This window comes from Chiloscyllium plagiosum, unplaced genomic scaffold, assembly GCF_037043375.1.
Source record: "Chiloscyllium plagiosum isolate Xiang-an unplaced genomic scaffold, Cpla_swu_hap1 HiC_scaffold_4, whole genome shotgun sequence".
NCBI lineage: Eukaryota > Metazoa > Chordata > Chondrichthyes > Orectolobiformes > Hemiscylliidae > Chiloscyllium > Chiloscyllium plagiosum.
The window spans coordinates 8,373,519-8,397,962 of record NW_028270142.1 but is presented as its reverse complement, the minus strand read 5'-3'; the positions used below and the strand labels follow the sequence as shown (position 1 = coordinate 8,397,962).

Genomic DNA, 24,444 nt, shown 5'->3' with positions numbered 1-24,444 from the left:
TTCAGTGTCATTGTCATAAAGTGTGGACCCGGACAAGGAACTCCATGGATTCTGCACATTAGAGTCACAAGAGCTGTGGGGAAGTTCTACCCAATGTGTAAGAAGGGAAGATGTATTGAAACTGTATGTAGTGTGGGGAGGAAGATGAGAAAGTGAGAATATATGGAACATATATTTCCAAACATATGGAAATGACCGAGTGGTCTATTCAACCCTGTCTCACATTGGGGATGCTATATATATTGTAATATATCCAGACCCAATCCACCTGAAACCATATAATCGCCAGGGTGTAAAGAGGGGAAAATTAAATTAAAAGTCAAGGCCAGTCATGGAATAGGTAAATGAAAAATGTTTCTAATTAAGCTTTTGAGACTAATTCAGGAGATTGTATTGATTCTGGTTTATATTGAAGGAAAAGAATTGTGAAGAGAAAGCAAAAGTAGACAGTGATCAGAGATTAAGGATTTTATGTTGGCAAATTTCTGTTTGGATGTGAAGGATGATTACATATTTTGACTCCTTTTTTGTATTAACAACTTGGGTCATTCTAAACATTATGAACTAGATTTGCACATTTTTCACCATCAGAATTGTCAATGTTCCCCAATTAAGCTTTGCCAATGTAATTTTCAAGGATTTAAATTACCATCATTCTATTTAAGTCTGTTTTTACCCAACTATTTGCAATGAAAATATGCTTCAAATTTCACACATTGCTCATCTGAACTGGGTGCTGCGCTGCCCATATTTTGGTTGTAAATTTAGTCCCAGATAGCAATTAATTTAGACCTGTTAAATTTCTTACAGATTGCCTTCTGTCCCTTGCCTTGAATCCTGTTTGTCTCATCAATTTTGCTCGCTTGGTGATCTTATTTGCTCTGTTCAAAAGTTAATACTGCATAAAGTTGACATTCATTGGAATGTCAATTAATTCATCCACATAGAATACACACAGTATTTGTTTCTAACACTGAAAGACCATTCATTTTGGTTATACATGCTAAAACAATTTCGCTCTTTTAGAATGATGATGGCATTAAGAACAATATGAAAATATTACGAACATTTCCAGCACAACTTGGCACATGCTTGTGTATGAAGATTCAATATTGTTGAAATGCTTTCTAAAAACTAACAAATTTAACTAAAATTTAATAATCAGCCAATGTTAGACAGTAGCAATTATCCGATTTCAAGGAACGTGGAAAAGGTTCTCCATTAATTTGGAGGTAAATTCTGACTTAAATTTGCATCACCTGCCAAGAAAGGGGTAGTATTTGGGTTGTATCGCCCAAGTCTAATTGCCATGGGTCTAAACCTGCCTTATTTCAATGGGGCAGTTTAAGTCAAATCTGAATTACAGTAAATGATGAGCCTTGACTCAGAGGTAACATTTCTGCCCCTGAGCAAGGAGATAGCTCAGTCGCTACTCAAGACATTGTTAGCAGATGATAAAAGGTTGAAGGTTGAGGGGGGGACTTGATAGAGTTGTATCATACTCTGAGAGTATGGACAGGGTGGCTAGAAAGTAGCTGTTTCCTTTAGTTGAAGAGTCAATAACAAGGGGGCATCATTTTAAAGTGAAAGGCAGGAAGGTTTGAAGAGATTTGAGGAGAGGTTTCTTTCTCATCCAGAGATTGATGGGGGTCTGGTTTGCGTTTTCTGGGAGAGTAAGTGAGGTGAGAAACCTCACAACCTTTAAAATGTACAATCAATAGATATTTTATGGTCATCATCAGACTCTTAATTCAAGACTTATATTAAATCTGATTTTCACCATCTGTTATGGTGGGTCTCAAACCTCGGTGTCCAGAACATTAACTGGGTCTTTGGGTTAATAGTCTAGTGATAATGCCATTAAGCCTTTACCTCCCTGCAATTGGACATAATAGTCCAACTGCAGTCTATCAAATGTCTTAAAAAGAATTCAGGTAATTTCATTGCCTTTGTACCTTTTCTTTAATTCACACGTGGGATATAGGCCACTGGTTGGCCAGCATTTACAGAATCTCTACTGTGTGGAATCAGGCCTTTCGGCCCAACAAATCCACGCCAACCCTCTGAAGGGCATCTCACTCAGATCCATCCACCTAACCTATCCCTGCATTTCCCATGGCTAACCCACCTGACCTACACATGCCTGAACATTATCGGTAATCCACCTAGCTTGTACATCTTTGGTTGGGGAAGGAAACTGGAACACCCGGAGGAATCCACGCAGACACGGACAGAATGTGCAAACTCTACACAGACAGTTGCCCAAGGGAATCGAATCCGGGTCCTGGCGTTATGAGGCAGCAGTGCTAACCACCAAACTACCATGTTGCCCATTGCGGCCCGTTTCAAACAAACCTCTTCCACTCACATTTATAGCCCATCCCAAATTCTTGAGAAGATGGTGGTGAGTTGCCTTCTTGAACTGCTGCAATCCACCTGCTGATGATTGACCCACAATGCCGTTAGGGTGGGAATACCAAGATTTTGAGCCTGTACATGTGTATTTATAAAGCTTGTGGTGATGGAAGTGGAGTGGTGACCGGACACTGTAGCCTGAAGGCTCTTCTGGTCAGGAATTATGTCTCAGATTAAGAAAAAGAACTTTATCACAGGAACAACCCAAGCATTTAATTGGTCAATATAGAGCAGTGAAAAAAATAAGAAAGAGTTACTTGTGCAGAGTTATGCTCAGAGGCCAGGAAAAGTGAGACAATGAATTAAAATTTTCTTGATTATTGACATACATGTATAAGTTTATACTACTTTTGGCATTAAGTAGTTTGTAGTTTCTCTTTTAGCTTGTGAAGTGGAAAGGTGCTTCTCGTATTGTAATTGTTTCTTAATGGGAGCCTTCCATCAATCCAATTGCAAGGAGGAAGAGCAGCAAACTGAAGCAGTAAATAGAACTGCTGCTCTTTCTTAGGCAGTCCATTGGAATTAAAGATGACTTGTGTCCACTTCAGTTTGTTGAGTTCTGAGGTGGTTTATAATGTATGATCTGCAGACTCTGCCACATGCTTGGAAGTTCCAGACAAGGTGTTTGGAGGTTTGTGAGTGCTCTCTGATGCATTGATGGCATCTCCCATGGCTCCCAACAGAGTGTCTCAAGGTGCTTGATTCCTTCTTGAATAAACCAGCTCCATTTGGCTTGGTCATGGTTAGGGACTCGCATGAGTGTTAGGATGTTTGACAACTTCAGAAATACTTTAATCATACCCCTAAACATTCTCATTGACCACCAGGGAGTTTCCAGTCATGATCAAGCCCCAAGTAAGCTGTTGCTTCATGAATCTGCAAGCAGATATAGGGACGATATCGCCTGCCCAGCAGAGCTGGTTTGGATTGAGTAGTGAATTGGTGCTGGACATGTTGGCTTAGGAGACAGGACATTGATGTTGGACCACATTTCTTGCCACAGGATTAAGAGGATCCCCCTTATGGCATTACTCCAGTACCTTGATATACGTGCTGCACATTGTCCAAGTCTCTGAGACATACATGAGCACAGCAGTTGTCTGTTGCCTGGGAAATCATTACCTTAGTCTCAGAACTGGAATCTTGGACCGGGAAAGTTCTTTTCCTCAGTCGCTTGAAGATTGAGCTGGCACATTGTGATGATGAGATTCATTGTCTCTGTCTGCCTTCATCAAGAGGAACCTCCCAAGATACTCCCAAAAAAATGGTTCACATTTTCCCATTTCTGGAGTGAAAGTAGAGGAGTGAAGTTATACTCTGCGAAGCAGTCATCCTGTCAGTTTCAGTTTGTGAACGCCTCATGAAAACTGTAGGGAACATGGGAGAAAGTAAGTGAACTTCAAATCGTCCATTCAAACTCTGTTGATGTCTATTGATCCAAAAAGGAAAATGTAAGAGCTATTGTAGTGAGTAAAGTTTTAATCAACTAACTTATTTCTAAGTGGCTATTTTTGCAATACTTCAGACATGCTGATTGCATAGCATTCTTAAAGACAAGCACACTGTGGGGGCACACCCACGTGCATACACACACACACACACATTTGGGCACACACAGATACACAGACACAACACGCAACACATACAGACACACGCACATACACACAACACGCACATGCACACACGCACACCGACATGTGCACATACACACAATACACGCACAGACAGGCGCACACACACACACACAGACCCACGCACAGACACATACAACACACAATACACACACACAAAACATGCACACACACACATACACACACATACACACACACACACACGTAACACACACACACATACACACACACACACACACACACACAGATAGTGTTGTTGGGAAAGCAGTTTTCTGAACTTTTTTCATGACTTAATCCCCTGATCTTAAGACTGAACCTCATGACCCATCTCTGCACTGGGTTTATTCCAAGGTATTGATACCTATTGTCTGTGTCCAAAACTCAGTACAATTCTCAAAGTATAATTATGACGCACATGATATATCTTCTCTGAAAATCGAGAAAAATGCTACTCTAAGTGTAGCAATTTGGTCTTATCTGCATTTAAATGAAGGAACAATTTCAAAATGCAGTTGTGCTCTTGAAAATGGCCTCATTTTCATGACAAAGCAGATGTTACAACAATTGGATATTTTTTAAAGAAACCTGTTCTATGAACAGCAACCAGATCATAGCCCCAAAGATATTAGTCACACAGACAGCTAGCAATCTTGTTAATTGGTTCATTTTGCTTCTGTGTAGCTTTGGTATCTGCAGAGCCATTGTTCAGCTCATCGTTCAATGCAAGTGCCATCTCTGAAGTATTCGATTAGATATGGGAGGCGATTAAACGACTCATATAAAACTTGTAAATGCAGCTTTATGTTAGGCAAGATCCACCCTGGGGTTGCTGGTCTTGATCATATTCTGGCAATTTTAGTTTTGACTTGCACCAGCTGTACACTCAGCAATATGAAGCTGAAAACGCCAGCATTGTTGGGAAGCAGGGGTGCAGTGGCGATGTCAGTATTCCAGAACCCCAGGTATATTGAGAACATGGATTGGAATTCCAGTAGGACAGACGGTTAAAATACAAGTTCAATAATAATAATCTGGAATAAAATGCTTGTCTAAGAGCAACCAGATAAACACTGTCAATTGTTCTGAAAACCCATCTGGTTTATGAAAGTCCTATAGGGATGGGCACTTCCACCCTTAACTGGTCTACATGTCACTCTAGATCAGCAGTAATGTGGTTAACTTTCAGGGGTGAGCAGTAATGCTGGCCTAACCTGTCATGCTGACATGCCATCAATAAACAAAGTTAAAAATCACACAACAATCTAGGCTTGTTCAATATATCGTATCAGTTGAGTGACACTATGATCTTGTGCTATAAATTCTATGAAGGGCTTTTGCCCAAAACATCGATTTTCCTGCTCCTCAGATGCTGCCTGACCCGCTGTGCTTTTCCAGCACCACTCCAGTCTTGACGATAAATTCTGTGTCTTATGATCCTACCCCACTAGCTACCTGATGAAGGAGCAGCGTTCCGAAAGCTAGTACTTCTAAATAAACCTGTTGCACTGTAACCTGTGATTTTTATCTTTGTCCACCCCAGTCCAACACTGGGTACGACATTCTCATCAATAAGCAAGTCATATCCTTTTATGGAGCACATGTTGAATGTTTTTTTGGAAATTCAACTACATTAACATCAATTGGTACCCTTTATATACCCTGTTTCTTCGACCTCAAGAAACCAAATTAATTTGCCAAATTCAGTTTTCATTTCACAATGTGATGTTGACTCTGCTTGATTGTACAATGATTGCCTACGTATCTTGCTAAAAACCTTTGAATAATGTGCTCCAACATTTTACCAACAATGCCTGGTAGGGGAACAAGCATTCCTGTCTCCCTCCTTGCTTGAATAGACGTTTACATTTGCTTTTTCCATTCCGTTAAGATATCTCCAGAATCGAGGGGATTACAGAAGATTATAATCAATGCATCTGCTACGTTTAAGACCTCAGGTTGCAAACAGCCAGGAATAATGCCAGTTATTGGACTCATTCACCAGGATGCGTGGTGGTGAGAGTTTTGATGGGGGATGGAATTGAAAGAGTTAAAACACACAGCCTTTCTTAGAAAAACAAAAGACTACTACAAAAAGGGAAATTGTTGAAGATACTGTAATTATTTCAGAGGAAATTAAGTTTTCTGAAAAGGAAAACATTTTTGAGAGCATATTAAATTCTGTTGCAGAGATATAGAATCCCTGCAGTGTGGAAACAGGCCCTTCAGCCCATCAAGTCCACACAGACCCTCTGAAGGACAACCTACCCAGACCCATTCCCCCACCCTATATTTACCCCTGAACACTATGGGCAATTTCCCATGGCCAATTCACCTAACCTGCAAAGTTTTGGACTGTGGGAGGAAACTGGAGTGCCCAAGGAGAAAGTGCAAACTCCACACAGACAGTCACCCAAGGCTGAAATTGAACCCAATGTCCCTAGTGCTGTGAGGCAGCAGTGCTAACCACTGAGCCACCATGCCACCCGTAGGTAGGAGATATTGGTAAAACTTTGTGTATGCTCAGGGCACAGCGAGCCTGATGTCTCTGAAAAAACAGACAAGTTTTGGAAAGACGTTTTTTTAATTATTGATTAACCCATTGCCTTCAAGAGGCTGGAGGTCTGTACCTAAAGCTCGGGAACCTAACAGTCCAGCTCAATTTGTGGGCAAGTGCCAGGTGACTACATACACACACCTTTGTCCCTTCCTGTCCCATTCAAATTAGTGATCCTCCCACTGACTGCATGGAGGGCAAAAACAGGCACAATCTGAACGAAACTAGTTGGATCAAATTTGGAGAGATAGTTGCTTAAGTGCAGATACTTATTACCCACATTTTTCTTAGGATCCTTGTTCCTGATCTACAGGGATTAATAGAAATGCAAAGTGGCTCCAGAGCTCGCATACGACGCTCAACCCATCTCTACAGCTACGAAGTCTATCATTCTTTAGAAGAGGTATGTAGATAAAGCCTCAGTAACAGCTTTACTGTTTGTCCTTTGTATGATCACTTCTGCTATTAAACCATGACCCAAATCTCAGGTTTGAGATTTATGCTTCAAAGACTTTTTCGCTTGGTCAGCTGACGACTGAACTGATACATTGTGGCAATGATGAATTTTATTACTGACATGATACCATTGTTTAAGATCGATATTTAACATACACTTAAAAGCTTCAGTAGAAACAAAACGTAGCTATGAACACTTTTTTAAAAGCATGATGTAGTCAATTCTGTGGGAACATAGCTAAGACCGGAAATTGTTAAACCTTCATGAAGTTGAACGATACACTTGAGGTGATAAGAAAGCAGAGAGGAGGGAGATAGAGAGCCACAGTGATAACGTCACTTCACGGGGTTAACGAGAACATAAAAGTGCAGTATACCTCCTGTTTATTGATAAGGGTACATTTTGTGGAAGCTAGGGTAGTCAATAATGAGGGAATGTAAAAAGTTTGTGAAACATTCTAAATTATTATACTGACTGTGTTTCCAGGAGAGAACTTAGAGCCATAGAGATGTACAACACAGAAACAGACCCTTCGGTCGAACTCTTCCATGCCGACCAGATATCCTAACCTAAGCTAGTTCCATTTGCCAGCACCCGGCCCATATCCCTCCAAACCCTTCCTATTCATACACTCATCCAGATGTCTTTTAAATGCTGCAATTGTACCAGCCTCCACTACTTCCTCTGACAGCTCATTCCATACATGTACCACTCTCTGTGTGAAAAGGTTGCCCCTTAGATGCCTTTTATATCTTTCCCCTTTCAACCTAAACCTATGCCCTCTAATTCTGGACTTCCACACCCCAAGGAAAAGACTTTCTCTATTTATCCTATCCATACCCATGAATGGACAAAATATGTCTCCGACATACGCTTGAATATAGTCTGTAATAACTGCACTAAAGATACAAGGTGAGTTTTCATTTTCCACAACATTCATCAATGCTTTGTCGAGAGAAGGTTCCCAAAGTAAAGAAAATGGTCCATGTTTTTCAGGATCTCGCTGTTAATCAATGTCGTATTTTGCTGTGGGAATTGTTTGGAAGTGAACCTTCATTTTCTTGGTGTTCAATGAAAGACCAATTTTCTCAAATTCCTTGGTAGGAGTTGACTGTGGCCTGGGCTTCAGTTTCTGAGTGAACGCATGTACCCCAGCGTCACCTGTAGAGTGGAGTTCAGTAATTGACGTTGGAATGATCTTGGCTTTGGATTGAGGGTGGTGTGAGAGGAACAGTTTTTTTTCTGATGAGGCGACTATTCTGTAAATTGTGGGCAATTTGCTGGAGGTGAGATCTAGAAACTCAATGAGATTGTACAATGTTCAGCACATTTTGATGTAGCCTGAGTCTGTATGCAACAAGATCAGTGCAACATTCAGGCTTGGGATGATAAGTGGCAAATAACATTCACGCTACACACGTGCCACGTGATGACACCTCCAGTAAGGAATAATGTAACCATCACCTCTTAGCATTCAAGGGTATTACCATGGTTCAGACACCATTATCAACTCTGGAAAGTTACTAATGACATGAAGCTAAACTGAACTGGCATAATAAATACAGTGGTTACAGGAACAGTTCCCATCCCATCCTGGCAATGTTTTTCGACAACCTCTACCATCAGGGAGAAGGTATAGAAGCTTGAACACATGTACCAGCCGGTTGCATAACAGTTCCTACCCTACTGTTGTTAGAATACTGAATGGTCTCACAAACTCTTAGCATTCGCCTGTACCTGTGTTTTTGTTTTTGCAGCTGTTTACTTATTATTTATTATCTATGCTACTTAACTCTGTGATCTGCCTGTATTGCTCACAAGACAAAGCTTTTCACTGTGCCACGGTACACGTGACAATAAATTCAATTCAATTCAGATTCGAGTTCAGAGGCTGGGAATTCTGCAGGGATTAACTCAACACTTGACTCTTCAAAGCCTCACCACCATCTATAGAGCACAAGTCAGGAGTGTGAAGGAATACTCCCCATTTACCTGATGAATGCAGCTCCAGCAACACTCAAGAGGCTTCACACCACACAGGAGAAAGTAGCTTGCTTGATTGGCACCACATCCACCACCTTCAACGTTCATACTCTCCACCACCAACACACAGTGATAGCAACACTTCATATCTACAAGATGGACTACAGCAACTCACCAAGGTTTTTTTGACAGCACCATCTGAACCTGTAACCACGACCATTGAAAAGGTCAACAGCAGCAGATACATGGAAATACCAGCACCAACATGTTCCTCTCTTTAGCCACTCATCCTCCTGACCTGGAAATACATGATTGTTCCTTTTACTGTTACTGGATCAACTTCCTCATTAACATCACTGTGAGTGTAACTGCTCTAAACTGAGCGCAGCAGTTTAAGAAGGAGGCTCAGCCACTACCTTTTCAAGGGCAATTACAGATCGGCAGTAAATGCTGACCCAGCTGGTGACACCCTCTCCTTAGAACCATTTTCTCAGTGGTTTTTGTTAGTAGTCATTTGTCATTACCTTCTGTTCTCGGGGCAGAGTGAGAAGGCAAGTCCCAAATCTACATCGGTCAGAACGGGAAAACTGCTCGCATTATTGTGAACCGGCAAGACAACTGACCCCTCTCCAGATTGGAATATCCCACTGCTATTTGCAGCAATGGATCAAAAATGAAAAATAAGAAGAAGGCACCACTGAACAGTGGAACTCTATCTTTGCAATGCACCCAGAGGAGGAAGAAGGATGGATACTCATCCATCTTTATATGTACAAGCCAGCAATATTGTTGCAGACTTTTCAAATTCCTTGATCACTCTATAGTTATACACTGGGTATGTAATTTTAACAGCTGAGGTCACTACACACTTCCATTCCTTAAGTTTTCAGTCCAAATGCATTTTGACATCTGTCTGTTACTGACCAGAACGTATCATGGAACGGGAATTGATTGTTCTGTTAGAGCATGATCTATCTGCATCTCAACTCCATTGATAATTTTCCTCCCTGTTTCTTGTTGCCAATACCAAACAAAACTCTTATCAACTTCAATATTGAAACTTTCAACTGACCTCACATTTTGTAAGGAGAGCGTTCAAGGTTTCCATCAGATTATCATGTATTCTCATCTGCCTAAAAGTATAAATGGGTTAAATTGAAACAAGCAGCTTTGAAATTCTGATGCTAATCTCTCTCCTGAAGAAAGTTTTCATACCACAATGTGGTTTTTCAGTTGTGAGTGAGCTCATATTATTGTAGTGTCTGACAGCCATTGTCATTTGACATTGTGTAGAGAATAGAACATTGTGTCATCTCCAGTCTTACAAATGCGTGTTTAAAATTCAAATTGGCCTTTCCATTGTTGCTAATTGTCAAATATTTAAGGGTGATGCATCATACTTAAGACTGACTTTTGAACCTCATGTTGTAAATGTATTCCATGCACAGTGCCTCAGTGGTTAGCACAGCTGCCTCGCTGCACCAGGGACCTAGATTTTGATTTCATTGGGTGACTGTCTGTGCAGAGTTTGTACATTCTTCCTGTGTCTGTATCAGTTTCCTCCAATTGCTCTGGTTTCTTCCCAAAGTCCAAAGATAGAGTCATAGTCATAGAGGTGTACAGCACAGAAACAGACCCTTCAGTCCAACCCATCCACGCTGACCAGATATCCCAACCCAATCTAGTCCCACCTGCCAGTACCCGGCCCATATCTCTCCAAACCCTTCCTATTCATATACCCATCCAAATGCCTCTTAAATGTTGCAATTGTACCAGCCTCCACCACTTCCTCTAGCACAGCTCATTCCTTACACGTACCACTCTGTGTGAAAAAGTTGCCCCTTAGGTCTCTTTTATATCTTTCCCCTCTCACCCTAAACCTATGCCCTCTAGTTCTGGACTCCCTGACCCCAGGGAAAAGACTTTGTTTATTTATCCTATTCATGCCCCTCATAATTTTGTAATCCTCTATAAAGTCACCCCTCAGCCTCTGACGCTCCAGAGAAAACTGCCCCAGCCTGTTCAGCCTCTCCCTACAGCTCAAATCCTCCAACCCTGGCAACATCCTTGTAAATCTTTTCTGAACTCTTTCAAGTTTCACAACATCTTTCCAATAGGAAGGAGACCAGAATTGCATGCAATATTCCAACAGTGGCCTAACCAATGTCCAGAACAGCTGCAACATAACCTCCCACCTCCTGTACTCAATACTCTGATCAATAAAGGAAAGCATACCAAACGCCTTCTTCACTATCCTATCTACCTGTGACTCCACTTTCAAGGAGCTATGAACCTGCACTCCAAGGTCTCTTTGTTCAGCAACACTCCCAAGGACCTTGCCATTAAGTGTATAAGTATTGCTAAGATTTGCTTTCCCAAAATGCAGCACCTCGCATTTATCTGAATTAAACTCCATCTGCCACTTCTCAGCCCATTGGCCCATCTGGTCCAGATCCTGTTGTAATCTGAGGTAACCTTCTTCGCTGTCCACTACACCTCCAATTTTGGTGTCATCTGCAAACTTACGAACTACACATCTTATGCTCACATCCAAATCATTTATATAAATGATAAAAAGTAGTGGACCCAGCACTGACCCTTGTGGCACTCCACTGGTCTCCGGTCTGAAAAACAACCCTCCACCACCCTCTGTCTTCTACAGGTTAGTTAGATTGGTCATGCTAAATTGCCCATAGTGTCCAGGGATGTGTAGGTTGGGTGGATTAGCCATGGGAAATGCAGGATTATTGGGTGGGTATGTGTGCGTGATGCTCTTCACATGTTGGTGTTGGACTTGATGGGTTGAATGGACTTCTTCCAGGCTGTAGGGATTCTATGATATTCAATGCACTTTATGAAAATATGTTTTTTTAATCTAGGGATAGGGAACTACATGGCAGGATCATGTGTCTATTTAAAGATGGAATTATTTCACCATCTTAAAAACTGTTGCATAAAATCTGACAGATTGTTTTGAGGTGTATATTTTAAACAATTTAGAGAATTTTCTTTCAGATTCAAAGTTGGATGCACCACATGAATCGATCACATTCTCAGCTCCTATATCTTTTCTCCATTGGAAAATCCTTTGAAGGACGACCTCTTTTTGTTCTTCAGGTAACTTACGCAGATTGTCAAAAATTGGAATGCATGAGTCATCAGTCAAATACTTCTGATGTTCACTCGAATTTTTGTTTCAGCTTGGCAAGAGATCAAAACATTTAAAGAAAGCCGTGTGGATAGATTGTGGCATTCACGCTAGAGAATGGATTGGTCCAGCGTTTTGTCAATGGTTCGTTAAGGAAGTAAGCAACCAACTACAATTGGCTGCATTTTCTCTTTGCAGCTTTGAGTTGATTTGGAACATTTAGATTTATTTAATGAGTCGATGCAAGACAATGTTATTTATTGCAACAATAATTTTTGGAACAGATAGTGCAATCATTGATGACGTGACTGAACAAGGAGAAACAAACTTACCTGATTCCTTTTTTTTATAATTCATTCACGAGATGAAGGCATCACTGGTTAGGCCAACATTTCTTGCACATCCCTAATTACTCAGAGAACAGTTAAGAGTCAACCACATTGCTGTGGGTCTGGAGTCACATGTAGTCCAGACCAGGTAAGGACAGCAGTTTCCTTCCCTAAAGGATATTAGTGAAACAGATGGATTTTCCCAACAATCAACATTGGCTTTATGGTTATCATTAGACTCATAATTCCAGATTTTTATTGAACTCAAATTCCACCATCTGCCATGGCAGGATTCAAACTCAGGTCCCCAGGACATTACCTATGTCTCTGGATTAATAGTGGTGATGAAGGGCTGATGAAGTCCCGATGAAGGGCTTTTGCCCGAAACATCGATTTTCCTGCTCCTCGGATGCTGCCTAACCTGCTGTGCTTTTCCAGCACCACTCTGATCTAAACTCTGGTTTCCAGCATCTGCAGTCCTCACTTTTGCCTCTGGATTAATAATCTAGTGATAAAGCCACTAGGCCAACCTCTCCCCAGTTTTATAGCAAGATCCTTTTGTTCCTGCTGCAGCATGGCCTGATGTTGGACCAAGTTAAAGTTAGCAGCAAAATGGACTGGAGAAACTAAAGGAAGTAAGGTCTGACCAATCTTCAGATCTGGTACCCTACATCCCAGGGTTCTAAAAGAGATAACTGAAGAAATAGAGTTGATACTTTCGCTATGATTTTCCAAAGCCCTGTGGACACTGGAATGGTTCCAGCATGGTGGAAGCTGGTAAATGTGACAGTACTATTCAAAAATAAGGGAGTGAAATTACGTCACTATAGCTAGCTCACCATTAGATAAGCACTGGAATCTAATATTCAGGAAGTATTAGCAATGCACTTATAAAATCATAATATGATCAGGTAAAGTCAACACATTTACACAACATGGAAAGCGTGCTTAACTATTTATTAGATTATAAGACCATAAGATCCAGGAGCAGTAATCGGCCATTCAGACCACTGGGTCTGCTCTGCCTCTCAATGAGATTTTGGTTGATCTAATCATTCTGATCTCCATTTTCCTGCCCTATGTCCAAAGCTCTTGATCCCTTTACTGGATTAAAAATCTATCTCGGCCTTGAATATACTTAACAATCCATTCTCCAAAGCCCTCTCTGGTAAATAATTCTACACTATCATTCCCCTCTAAGGGAAGAACATTATTCCCATATCTGTCTTAAATGGACAGCTCCCTGCTCTCTGGTCCTGGACTCATCCCTGAGTGGAAACAAACTTTCAGGATTCACCTGCCAAATCCCGCTAAGAATCTTATACATGTCAATAAGGTCAGAGGACACAGACCCATGGAGGAACAAGGAAACCTAAATATCAGATAAAGCAAACGAGCAAAATCCCTTACTCGCACGTAGAGACAGAGAGTACGTGACTAGGCCTAGAGAGACTGACCAGAAACTAGACTAAAGGGACCTTAACCATTGAGATGGGGAGAAATAGACAGGGACACACACTTTAGCCCCCAGTCCAACAAGTTTCCTCTCTGATGAATGCCTTCACTCAAGAACCCAAGCTTCCCCCTCACACTATCCAAACACACACTGCACCTTACACTGATTTTTGATTTGATTTATTATTGTCGCATGTACCTGGGTACAGTGAAACGTTTTGTTTCACGTGCATTAAAGGCAGATCATACCATACAAAGATCATAGGGTGATTGAACAGAGCAAGGAATACAATGTTATGGCTGCAGAGAAGGTGCACAAAAAGCAAGATCACCAATAGCTTTGAATTTAAGGAATTGCTATGGATTTGGATAGAAAGTAACTAAAGCCTGTGGAGGATCAGGAGACCAGTCCTGTTCCACAGCCATCACAAGCTAGGGATCTCATGCAGATATCTGAGGATCTCGTTGTCTAATTTTTCCAATGAGTTACAGATTTAAACACAAATATTTGTGAGATTTACAATCAGAAGAATATCTATTAGATTAGATTCCCTACAGTATGGAAACAGGCCCTTCAACCCCTAATAGGTCCACACCAACCCTCCAAAGAATAACCCACTCAGACCCATTCCCCTGCCCTATATTTACCCCTGACCTAACACTATGGGTAGATTAGCATGGCCAATTCACCTGACCTGCACATCTTTGGATTGTGGGAGGAAACCGGAGCACCCGGAGGAAACCCACGCAGACACGGGGAGAATGTACAAACTCCACACTGACAGTCGCCCCAGACTAGAATTGAACCTGGGTCCCTGGTGCTGTAAGCCACCGTGCTTCCCCTGTAGTTTGACCTCTGTGCTTTTGCAGAGAACGTTATGAAGTTAGTACACTAGGAAGGCTGCAATACTTTTGATCTAAGGAAGGATCTAAGAAGGAAGGTCCTACATTGAAAGGCTGAGGGAACTGAGGCTGTTTTCATTGGAGAGAAGAAGGTTGAGAGGTGACTTAATCAAGGCGTATAAGATAATCAGAGGGTTAGATAGGGTGGACAGGGAGAGCCTTTTTCCTCAGATGGTGAAGGCTAACATGAGGGGATATAGCTTTAAATTGAGGAGTGATAGGTTTAGGACAGATATCAGGGGTAGCTTCTTTACTCAGAGAGTCGTAGGGCCGTGGGATGGCCTGCCTGCAACAGTAGTAAGCTCGCAGATGCTAAGGGCATTTAAATGGGTATTGGACATACATATGGATAATAATGGAACAATGTAGGTTAGATGGGCATCAGATTAATTTCACAGGTTGGTGCAAGGGCTGTAGGGCCTGTACTGCGATGTAACATTCCATGTTCTATGTGTTATGGACTAGGCCAGACCACTCAAAACATTCTTAAGCAGGCAGCCCCAGACCATAACTTTGCAATTTGTTTCGGTAAGTGTACAGTGAAAATTACCCGGAGTAAGATAGCGAGGTTGACTACTAGATTTCAAAACAATCAAAACTTTATTCACAAAATTGCACAATGAAACACAAAGAACAGAATAAAGAACCCTTACAGAACTCAGCCTATCCAACTTGACTTAATTATGCTGTTCCAAATATACACAACAGTCCCAATAAGCAAACTCCATTTAAAAACCAGTATAAATGGAACACATGCTTACAGGTTGAAGTTGAAGGGCACAAAAAGAGAGAGCGAGTTTCCACACAACTCCCTGTTGAACTTCTCACCAGCTCAAGACTGAACTAAAAACTGCTCAGCTCAGCTAGAGAGCTGACCATTCCCTCCCCTTTCATTACACAGGTCACTTCTAAAACATGACCACTTTGGCCTGAAGTCTCATCTGTTTACAAATAAGCAAAAGGCCTCTCAAAATCCTTTTCATTTCTGTACCAAACCAGACTGATCAGAACCCATCCCAGTTTATTGCCCCTCTGAAAAAGGTCAAAGACAGAGTCTTCTTGAGCCAAGGAACAGTTTTTAAAAGAAAAGGGAGTAGCTTTGTGATATATGTTCTATTAGATTAGATTCCCTACAGAATGGAAACAGGCCCTTTGACCCAACAAGTCCACACCAACCCTCCAAAGAGTAACTCACCCAGAGCTATTTCCCTCTGATTAATGCACCTAACATTATGGGCAATTTACCATGGCCAATTCACCTAACCTGCACAAGTTTGGACTGTGGGAGTGAACCAGAGCACCCAGACATGTGGAGAATGTGCAAACTCCACTCAGATAGTCACCTGATGGTGCGAATTGAACCCGGGTCTCTGGTGCTATGAGGCAGCAGGGCTAACCACTGTGCCACTCCATGTTCTATGCTCTATGTAAGCTTTAAAACAGCTGAGGTTTCCTTTGTATACAAAGGTGAAGGACTGCAGTAAAAGTGAATTAGTTTTATGAAGTATTGGAATGTTTTTAGTATTTTGGGTATATTTTCAATGCAAGTTCTCTTCATAGAACATAGAACATAGAACATAGAACAATACAGCACAGAACAGGCCCTTCGGCCCACGATGTTGTGCCGAACATTTGTCCTAGCTTAAGCACCCATCCATGTACCTATCCAATTGCCACTTAAAGTTCGCCAATGATTCTGACTCTGCCACTCCCATAGGCAGCGCATTCCATGCCCCCACCACTCTCTGGGTAAAGAACCTACCCCTGACATCTCCCCTATACCCTCCACCCTTCACCTTAAATTTATGTCCCCTTGTAACACTCTGTTGTACCCGGGGAAAAAGTTTCTGATTGTCTACTTTATCTATTCCCCTGATCATCTTATACACCTCTATCAAGTCACCCCTCATCCTTCTCCGCTCAACCTATCCTCGTACGACCTATTCTCCATTCCAGACAACATCCTGGTAAATCTTCTCTGCACCCTCTCCAAAGCTTCCACATCTTTCCTAAAGTGAGGCGACCAGAACTGCACACAGTACTCCAAATGTGGCCTAACCAAAGTCCTGTGCAGCTGTAACATCACTTTACGACTCTTGAATTCAATCCCTCTGCTGATGAACGCTAATACACCATAGGCCTTCTTACAAGCTCTATCCACCTGAGTGGCAACTTTCAAAGATCTATGAACATAGACCCCAAGATCCCTCTGCTCCTCCACCTTTCTAAGAACCCTACCGTTAACCCTGTATTCCGCATTCTTATTTGTCCTTCCAAAATGGACAACCTCACACTTGGCAGGGTTGAACTCCATCTGCCACTCCTCAGCCCAGCTCTGCATCATATCTAAGTCCCTTTGCAGCCAACAACAGCCCTCCTCACTATCCACAACTCCACCAATCTTCGTATCATCTGCAAATTTACTGACCCACCCTTCGACTCCCTCTTCCAAGTCATTAATAAAAATTACAAACAGCAGAGGACTCAGAACTGATCCCTGCGGAACTCCACTTGTAACTGGGCTCCAGGCTGAATATTTACCATCTACCACCACTCTCTGACTTCGACCGGTTAGCCAGTTTTCTATCCAATTGGCCAAATTTCCCTCTATTCCATGCCTCCTGACTTTCCGCATAAGCCTACCATGGGGAACCTTATCAAATGCCTTACTAAAATCCATGTATACTACATCCACTGCTCTACCCTCATCCACATGCTTGGTCACCTCCTCAAAGAATTCAATAAGACTTGTAAGGCAAGACCTACCCTTCACAAATCTGTGCTGGCTGTCCCTAATCAAGCAGTGTCTTTCCAGATACTCATAAATCCTATCCCTCAGTACCCTTTCCATTACTTTGCCTACCTCCGAAGTAAGACTAACTGGCCTGTAATTCCCGGGGTTATCCCTATTCCCTTTTTTGAACAGGGGCACAACATTCGCCACTCTCCAGTCCCCTGGTACCATCCCTGGTGACAGTGAAGACGAAAAGATCATTGCCAACGGCTCTGCAATTTCCTCTCTTGCTTCCCACATAATCCTAGGATATATCCCGTCAGGCCCGGGGGACTTGTCTATCCTCAAGTTATTCAAAATGTCCAACACATCTTCCTTCCTAACAAGTATCTCCTCTAGCTTACCAGTCCATTTCACACTCTCCTCTTCAACAATACGGTCCCTCTCGTTTGTAAATACTGAAGAAAAGTAGTCATTCAAGACCTCACTTATCTCTTCCGACTCAATACACAGTCTCCCACTACTGTTCTTGATCGGACCAACCCTCGTTCTCGTCATTCTCGTGTTTCTCACATATGCATAAAATATCTTGGGGTTATCCTTGATCCTATCCGCCAAAGATTTTTCATGCCCTCTCTTAGCTCTCCTAATCACTTTCTTCAGCTCCCTCCTGGCTATCCTGTATCCCTCCAATGCTCTGTCTGAACCTTGTTTCCTCAACCTTATGTAAGCCCCCTTCTTCCTCTTTACAAGACATTCAACCTCCCTCATCAACCAAGGTTCCCTCACATGACCATCTCTTTCCTGCCTGACAGGTACATACATATCAACGACACGTCGTATCTGTTCCTTGAAAAAGTTCCACATTTCCACGACATCCTTCCCTGACAGCCTGTGCTCCCAACTTATGCTCCTCAGATCCTGTCTTACAGCATCGTATTTACCCTTCCCCCAATTGTAAAACCTACCCTGTTGCACGCACCTATCTCTCTCCATAACCAAGGTGAAAGTCACAGAATTGTGGTCACCATCACCAAAATGTTCACCCACTAACAAGCCCATCACTTGTCCCGGTTCGTTACCAAGTACCAAATCCAATATGGCCTCCCCTCTGGTCGGGCAATCTACATACTGAGTTAGAAAAGCTTCCTGTACACACTGCACAAACACCGCCCCATCCAATCTACTTGATCTAAAGAGCTTCCAATCAATGTTTGGGAAGTTGAAATCACCCATGACTACTATCCTGTGGCTTCTGCACCTTTCCAAAATCTGTTTCCCAATCTGTTTCTCCACATCTCTGCTGCTATTGGGGGGCCTATAGTAAACACCCAACAAGGTGACTGCACCTTTCCTATTTCTGACTTCAGCCCATACTACCTCCAAAGGCAGATCCCCCTTGAACTGCCTTTCTGCAGCTGTTATACCATTTCTAATTAGCAACGCTATCCCCCCTCCTTTTTTACCACCCTCCCTAATCTTACTGAAACATCTGTAACCAGGAACCTCCAACAACCATTCCTGTCCCTCTTCTATCCATGTTTCCGTGATGGCCACAGCATCGTAGTCCCAGGTACCGATCCACGCCTTAAGTTCACCCACCTTATTTCTGATACTCCTTGCATTGAAGAATACACACTTGAGCCCATCTATGTGTCCGCAAGTACTCCCTGTCATTGCTACCTTCTCCACAGCCTCCCTACATTCTTGGACATCCTGACAAACAGCTAGCCTACTTGCTGGACTACAAGTCCGGATCCCATCCCCCTGCCAAATTAGTTTAAACCCCCCCCAAGAGTGCTAGCAAACCTACCTCCCAGGATATTCATCTTCACCTTTTTAGAAGAAATCCCTGAGGAAAAAATACAATAGCTATTCTTTTCTCTTCTTTGTGCCGATCACTCAACAAATCGAGGAACAGTTGAGAACACAGGCCCAGTTTGCCCAATCCTTTCTCATATGACAGACCTGTCATCCCAGGACTAAGTCCAGTAAGCCCTTGTTGCACTCACTCTATAGCAATAATATCTTGTCTGAGATAAGGAGACTGAAGCTACACACAATATTCCAGATGCGGTCTAACCAAGCACCTCTGCGATTGAAGCAAAACTTTACTACACCTGGACTGATTCTCAAAACCACTCTCCAACTTCCTGCTCGCCCTGTAATTATCAGGCTGAACTGTTCGATTGTCCAGACCAGTTTAAGCATCAGAATGCCAGGTTAGTGACTATGTCACTTTCTGGATCCCACCTTATCTTCTGTGTTTCAGTATAAGCGAAATCAAAAGGCATTGTTTAGTGGTTTCTGTGGTCTTTGATTTTTGTCAAAAGTTTGCATCTTTCACCAAATCCCTGTGTAACTAAATTACTCCCCATCTCTTAATTTTAAATGTACCCTTCACTAACCCAACAAAATGAAACAGTATTTCCCTATTCACCAGATCAGAAGTTTAATGATTTAAAGCACTAGTATTTACTTCCTTTATCATTCACGTGGAAATAGTCCTGACAACTACAGTTTCATTCTTTTTTAGATGGTAAAGCTAAGATAAACATGTTCTGATGCTTCAGAATCATTTCTGTAATGGAGCTTACCAAGTAACATGCACCACTGTATAACTGTGGCATAGCCTACATTTTTTGATTAATTGCATCATTGCTTTATTATACTTGCATTCCATTTTATAAAACCCAAAAAATACTTTTTTAACAATCTGTATGTACTTGCAGTTTCTGTATCTGAACACACATAGGTATCCAAGGGAAAGTGTGACAATCTTCTCTCTGCTGCCTGGAGAGGCGGGACGTACCACCAGCACTTCACCGGAGGCTCACTGATGATGTTACCTAGTATGGTGATGAAGTGTCTGAAAACAAACATTCAAGCTCAGCGAGCTAACTTAAGTGCTTATCATCAACCTGAGCTACAAATCTTCTCAAAAATCCTTCTAACACTGTTACTCCACCCACCTCCTTCCAAGACTCATGGTCTACCATTCCTGCTCCACCTTCTTTCAATGGTTCTCACCAAACCCGTCTCTAAACTACTAACCCTTTCAGCCATTCCAGATTGTGGAAGGAGCAATCACTGAGTGAGTTTTATGTTGTTTCCTGACTGACTTCCCAGTAATTTCCAGATGTGTCGAATCTAAACTGCAGGACTGACCAATCCCTTTGACTGAGATTGGACAATGACCAGTATTGAACATGGCAACCCTCTCTGAATGACTTTCATCTCTCTGGACTGGACTATGGTCTTCTCCCCTTAGACTTTCAAGCATAGCCATTTGATTGTAGCATTTGTAATGTCTTCACTGTGTAACCTGTTGACATAAGCCGTGGATGTGACACTGACTTGGCATGTACCAAACATAATGAGGACATGATGACCCAATGGTCTTATTGTTAGACCATTAATCCAGAGACTTAGATAATCTTCTGGGGACCCTGGTTGAATCTCACCATGGCAGATGGTGGAGTTAAAATTCAATATTAAAAATCATCTCCATCTTGATCATTACTCCCCAACACCACAGAGCACACTCAATGGGCAGTGGCCAGCTACACTCTTTGTCCATGGAGCTTGATGTCGTCAAAGCACCAACCCAACCTCATCATCACAACACACCTCTGAATAAATTCTAATCCAGTTCAGCTCTTCAATTCTGCACTTTGAAGCTCACTGGCACTTTACATTACATTAAAAGTCTAACAGTAACCATGAAACCATTGCTGATTGTCAGGAAAAACCCAGCTGGTTCACTAATGCTCTTGATCGAAGGAAACTGCGATCCTTATCTGGTATGGCCTACATGTGACTCCCGACCCACAGAAACGTGGGTGATTCTCAACTGCCCTCTGGGCAATCAGAGATGGGTAATAAATGCTGATCCAGTCAGCGACATGCACATTCTATGGGTAAAAGAAAATATCAGACCCCTTAACTGTTCATTAAGTGACAGTGAGGAAGCAAGCTAAGAGGCCTGAGACCCTGGCATTTTATTCCAGTGCATGTGATGGGTTCCTACCCCATTGTGTGCAGTGTGCCTGGTAGCATTATTGCAATGTAAAGGCATAGTGCCTCGAGGTGACTCTTGAAGAACTGGAGCAGGCACAGCGGGCTGAAAGGACTCTTCCTGCAGCGTAACCATTCTGTGATTCTGAGCTACAATATAGATTGGATTCTAGGAAAAGCATTTGATTAGATTAATTTGTTTATTTTTCTGTGTAAGGCTTTGCAAACATACCATAGTGATCCTTCAATGCGACGGCTTCTGAAACAACTGTACTTCTACATCATGCCAGTGTTTAATGTAGATGGATACCACTATAGCTGGACCACTGTGAGTGAATCATGTTTAAAGCAAAGAGCAATTCTAACTCTAGATTTTGTTCTTGCACTTCTTAAGTAATCAGCTTGAACTCCTGGCTTAATATATTAACAAATAAGCTTGAAGAACAATAAATCTTTTACTTTTAATCATATATAACAAAAATCGAGCAGTGAAATAAGTACAATGTGGTGACATGCCTCTGTATAGTCCATTGACCTACTGTTTTATCTGTCATTACAATAAAGGTGGAGAAGTTCTTCAGAAACTTCAACTCTTATTGTGTTTTGAAACATGAACAATTTTTGCATCATGTTTAGGATCGTTTCTGGAGAAAGACACGTTCTAACAGTACCAATTTCAATTGCCATGGAGTTGATGCCAACCGTAACTGGAAGGTCAAATGGTCTGGTAAGTTCTAATGTAGGATACAATTCATCTCACTTTTGTCTTTTTAATAAAGAATTTTAGAAAAGAATTGTACTATTTGGTATGACATATTAATTCAGGCAGGACTAGATCCTTGGTCTATTTGATCTACTTACACATTTCCCACGGACTATCCGGATCTATTTGTTTCGGCACTTTATATGGTAAAAGTAAAGTCACCATAGTCATACTGCACTATCAGACTGCTCTATCATTAGGGAGAGAGATGACTAGTGGTGACTTAGTCTGAGGGTCACTGCGCCTCAGGTGAGGGGAGAGGTTGAGAAGGAGAATCCTTCACGGTAGCCTCAGGCGTGGGAACAAACCCACAGTGTTAGTGTCATTCGTTGGTCTTTCATTCTTTCATTTTAACTCCACCATCTGTCGTTCATTTATTCATTCATCCAGCCAACTGAACTGACTGACCCTCCCAGGGATTATATAAGAGAGATAACCCAGAAACTGACCATTTGACCCAAACAGTCTCATATCCATTTTATGTTCCACTTGTGCTCCCCCATCTTTCTTTGTCTGTAACTAACATTGTCACTGTCTGTTCCTTCTCCTTCATTCACCAGTCTACTTTCCCATTAAGCGCATCCATATTGTTATCTTCAACTATTCACAAGTTCCAAATTCTCACTACAATTTCAAAAAACAGTTTATTCCGTGTCTCTTCTTGGATTTCTTGCTGACTGTCTCTAGTTATGCTCTTCCCCACAAAAAGAAACATTTGCTCTTGAATCATTTAAAATGTTAAATATCTGTTTCTGCTAGTATTTTGGTTATGTCAGCATCACAATATTTTTTCTGCCAATATTTTTATTTCATTATGAATGTGGTAACATGATGGTGATGATCAGTTAAAATTTATTTTTTGTGTGTGATGTTGATTGAGGTTTAAATATTGGCCAGAACACTGGAGATATCTCCATGCCTCATCTTTGAAATAAAATCACGGGTCTTTTACATACAATGCAGTAATACAATACAATACAGGCAAATGGAGTTTAATGTGGACAAGTGTGAGGTGATACACTTTGGACGGAGTAATCAGAATGCAAAATACTGGGCTAATGGTAAGATTCTTGGGAGTGCAGATGAGCAGAGAGATCTCGGTGTCCATGTAGACAGATCCCTGAAAGTTGCCACACAGATTGACAAGGTTGTGAAAAAGGCATACAGTGTTTTGGCATTTATTAATAGAGGGATTGAGTTCCGGAACCAGGAGGTTATGCCGCAGCTGTACAAAGCTCTGGTACAGCCAAACTTGGAGTACTGTGTACAGTTCTGGTCACTGCATTATAAGAAGGATGTGGAAGCTTTGGAAAGGGTACAGAGGAGATTCACTAGGATGTTACCTGATATGGAAGGAATGTCTTATGAGGAAAGGCTGAGGGCCTTGAGGCTGTTCTCGTTAGAGAGAAGAAGGTTGAGAGGTGACTTAATAGAGACATACAAGATAATCAAAGGGTTAGATAGGGTGGACAGGGAGAGCCTTTTTCCAAGTATGGGGATGGCAAACACGAGGGGACACAACTTTAAAGTGAGGGGAGATAGGTATAAGACAGATGTCAGAGGTAGTTTCTTTACTCAGAGAGTAGTAAGGGCGTGGAATGCTTTGCCTGCAACTGTAGTGGATTCGCCAAGTTTAAGTGCATTTAAGTCATCATTGGACAGGCATATGGATGTACATGGAATAGTGTAGGTGGGATGGGCTTCAGATTAGTATGACAAGGCGGCGCAACATTGAAGGCCGAAGGGCCTGTACTGCGCTGTAATGTTCTATGTTCTATGTAATACAATACAATAATACAAGGAGGAGAAAGTGAGGTCTGCAGATGCTGGAGATCAGAGCTGGAAATGTGTTGCTGGAAAAGCGCAGCAGGTCAGGCAGCATCCAGGGAACAGGAGAATCGATGTTTCGGGCATAAGCCCTTCTTCAGGAATCCCTGAAGAAGGGCTTATGTCCGAAACGTCGATTCTCCTGTTCCCTGGATGCTGCCTGACCGAATACAATAATACAATACAATACAGCAATATAATACAATACAGTATGAAATAGCACAGGAA

The 24,444-nt window shown here is 41.9% G+C and overlaps 1 protein-coding gene across 3 annotated transcripts in view; it reads left to right on the top strand.

Moving 5' to 3' along the window:
• Nucleotides 1-24,444, top strand: part of cpa6 (carboxypeptidase A6) — an 82,939-nt gene that overhangs the window by 35,915 nt on the left and 22,580 nt on the right. For all 3 annotated transcript variants that reach the window (XR_015756900.1, XM_087985953.1, XM_043689378.2), the window contains exons 4-8: nucleotides 6,892-7,003; nucleotides 12,056-12,157; nucleotides 12,241-12,345; nucleotides 21,844-21,954; nucleotides 22,263-22,353. Coding sequence is in view for 2 of the 3 variants with exons in the window: in XM_087985953.1 (XP_087842079.1) it covers nucleotides 6,892-7,003; nucleotides 12,056-12,157; nucleotides 12,241-12,345; nucleotides 21,844-21,954; nucleotides 22,263-22,353 (521 nt within the window). In the remaining variant the exon portion in view is untranslated. The remainder of the gene's footprint in view (nucleotides 1-6,891; nucleotides 7,004-12,055; nucleotides 12,158-12,240; nucleotides 12,346-21,843; nucleotides 21,955-22,262; nucleotides 22,354-24,444) is intronic.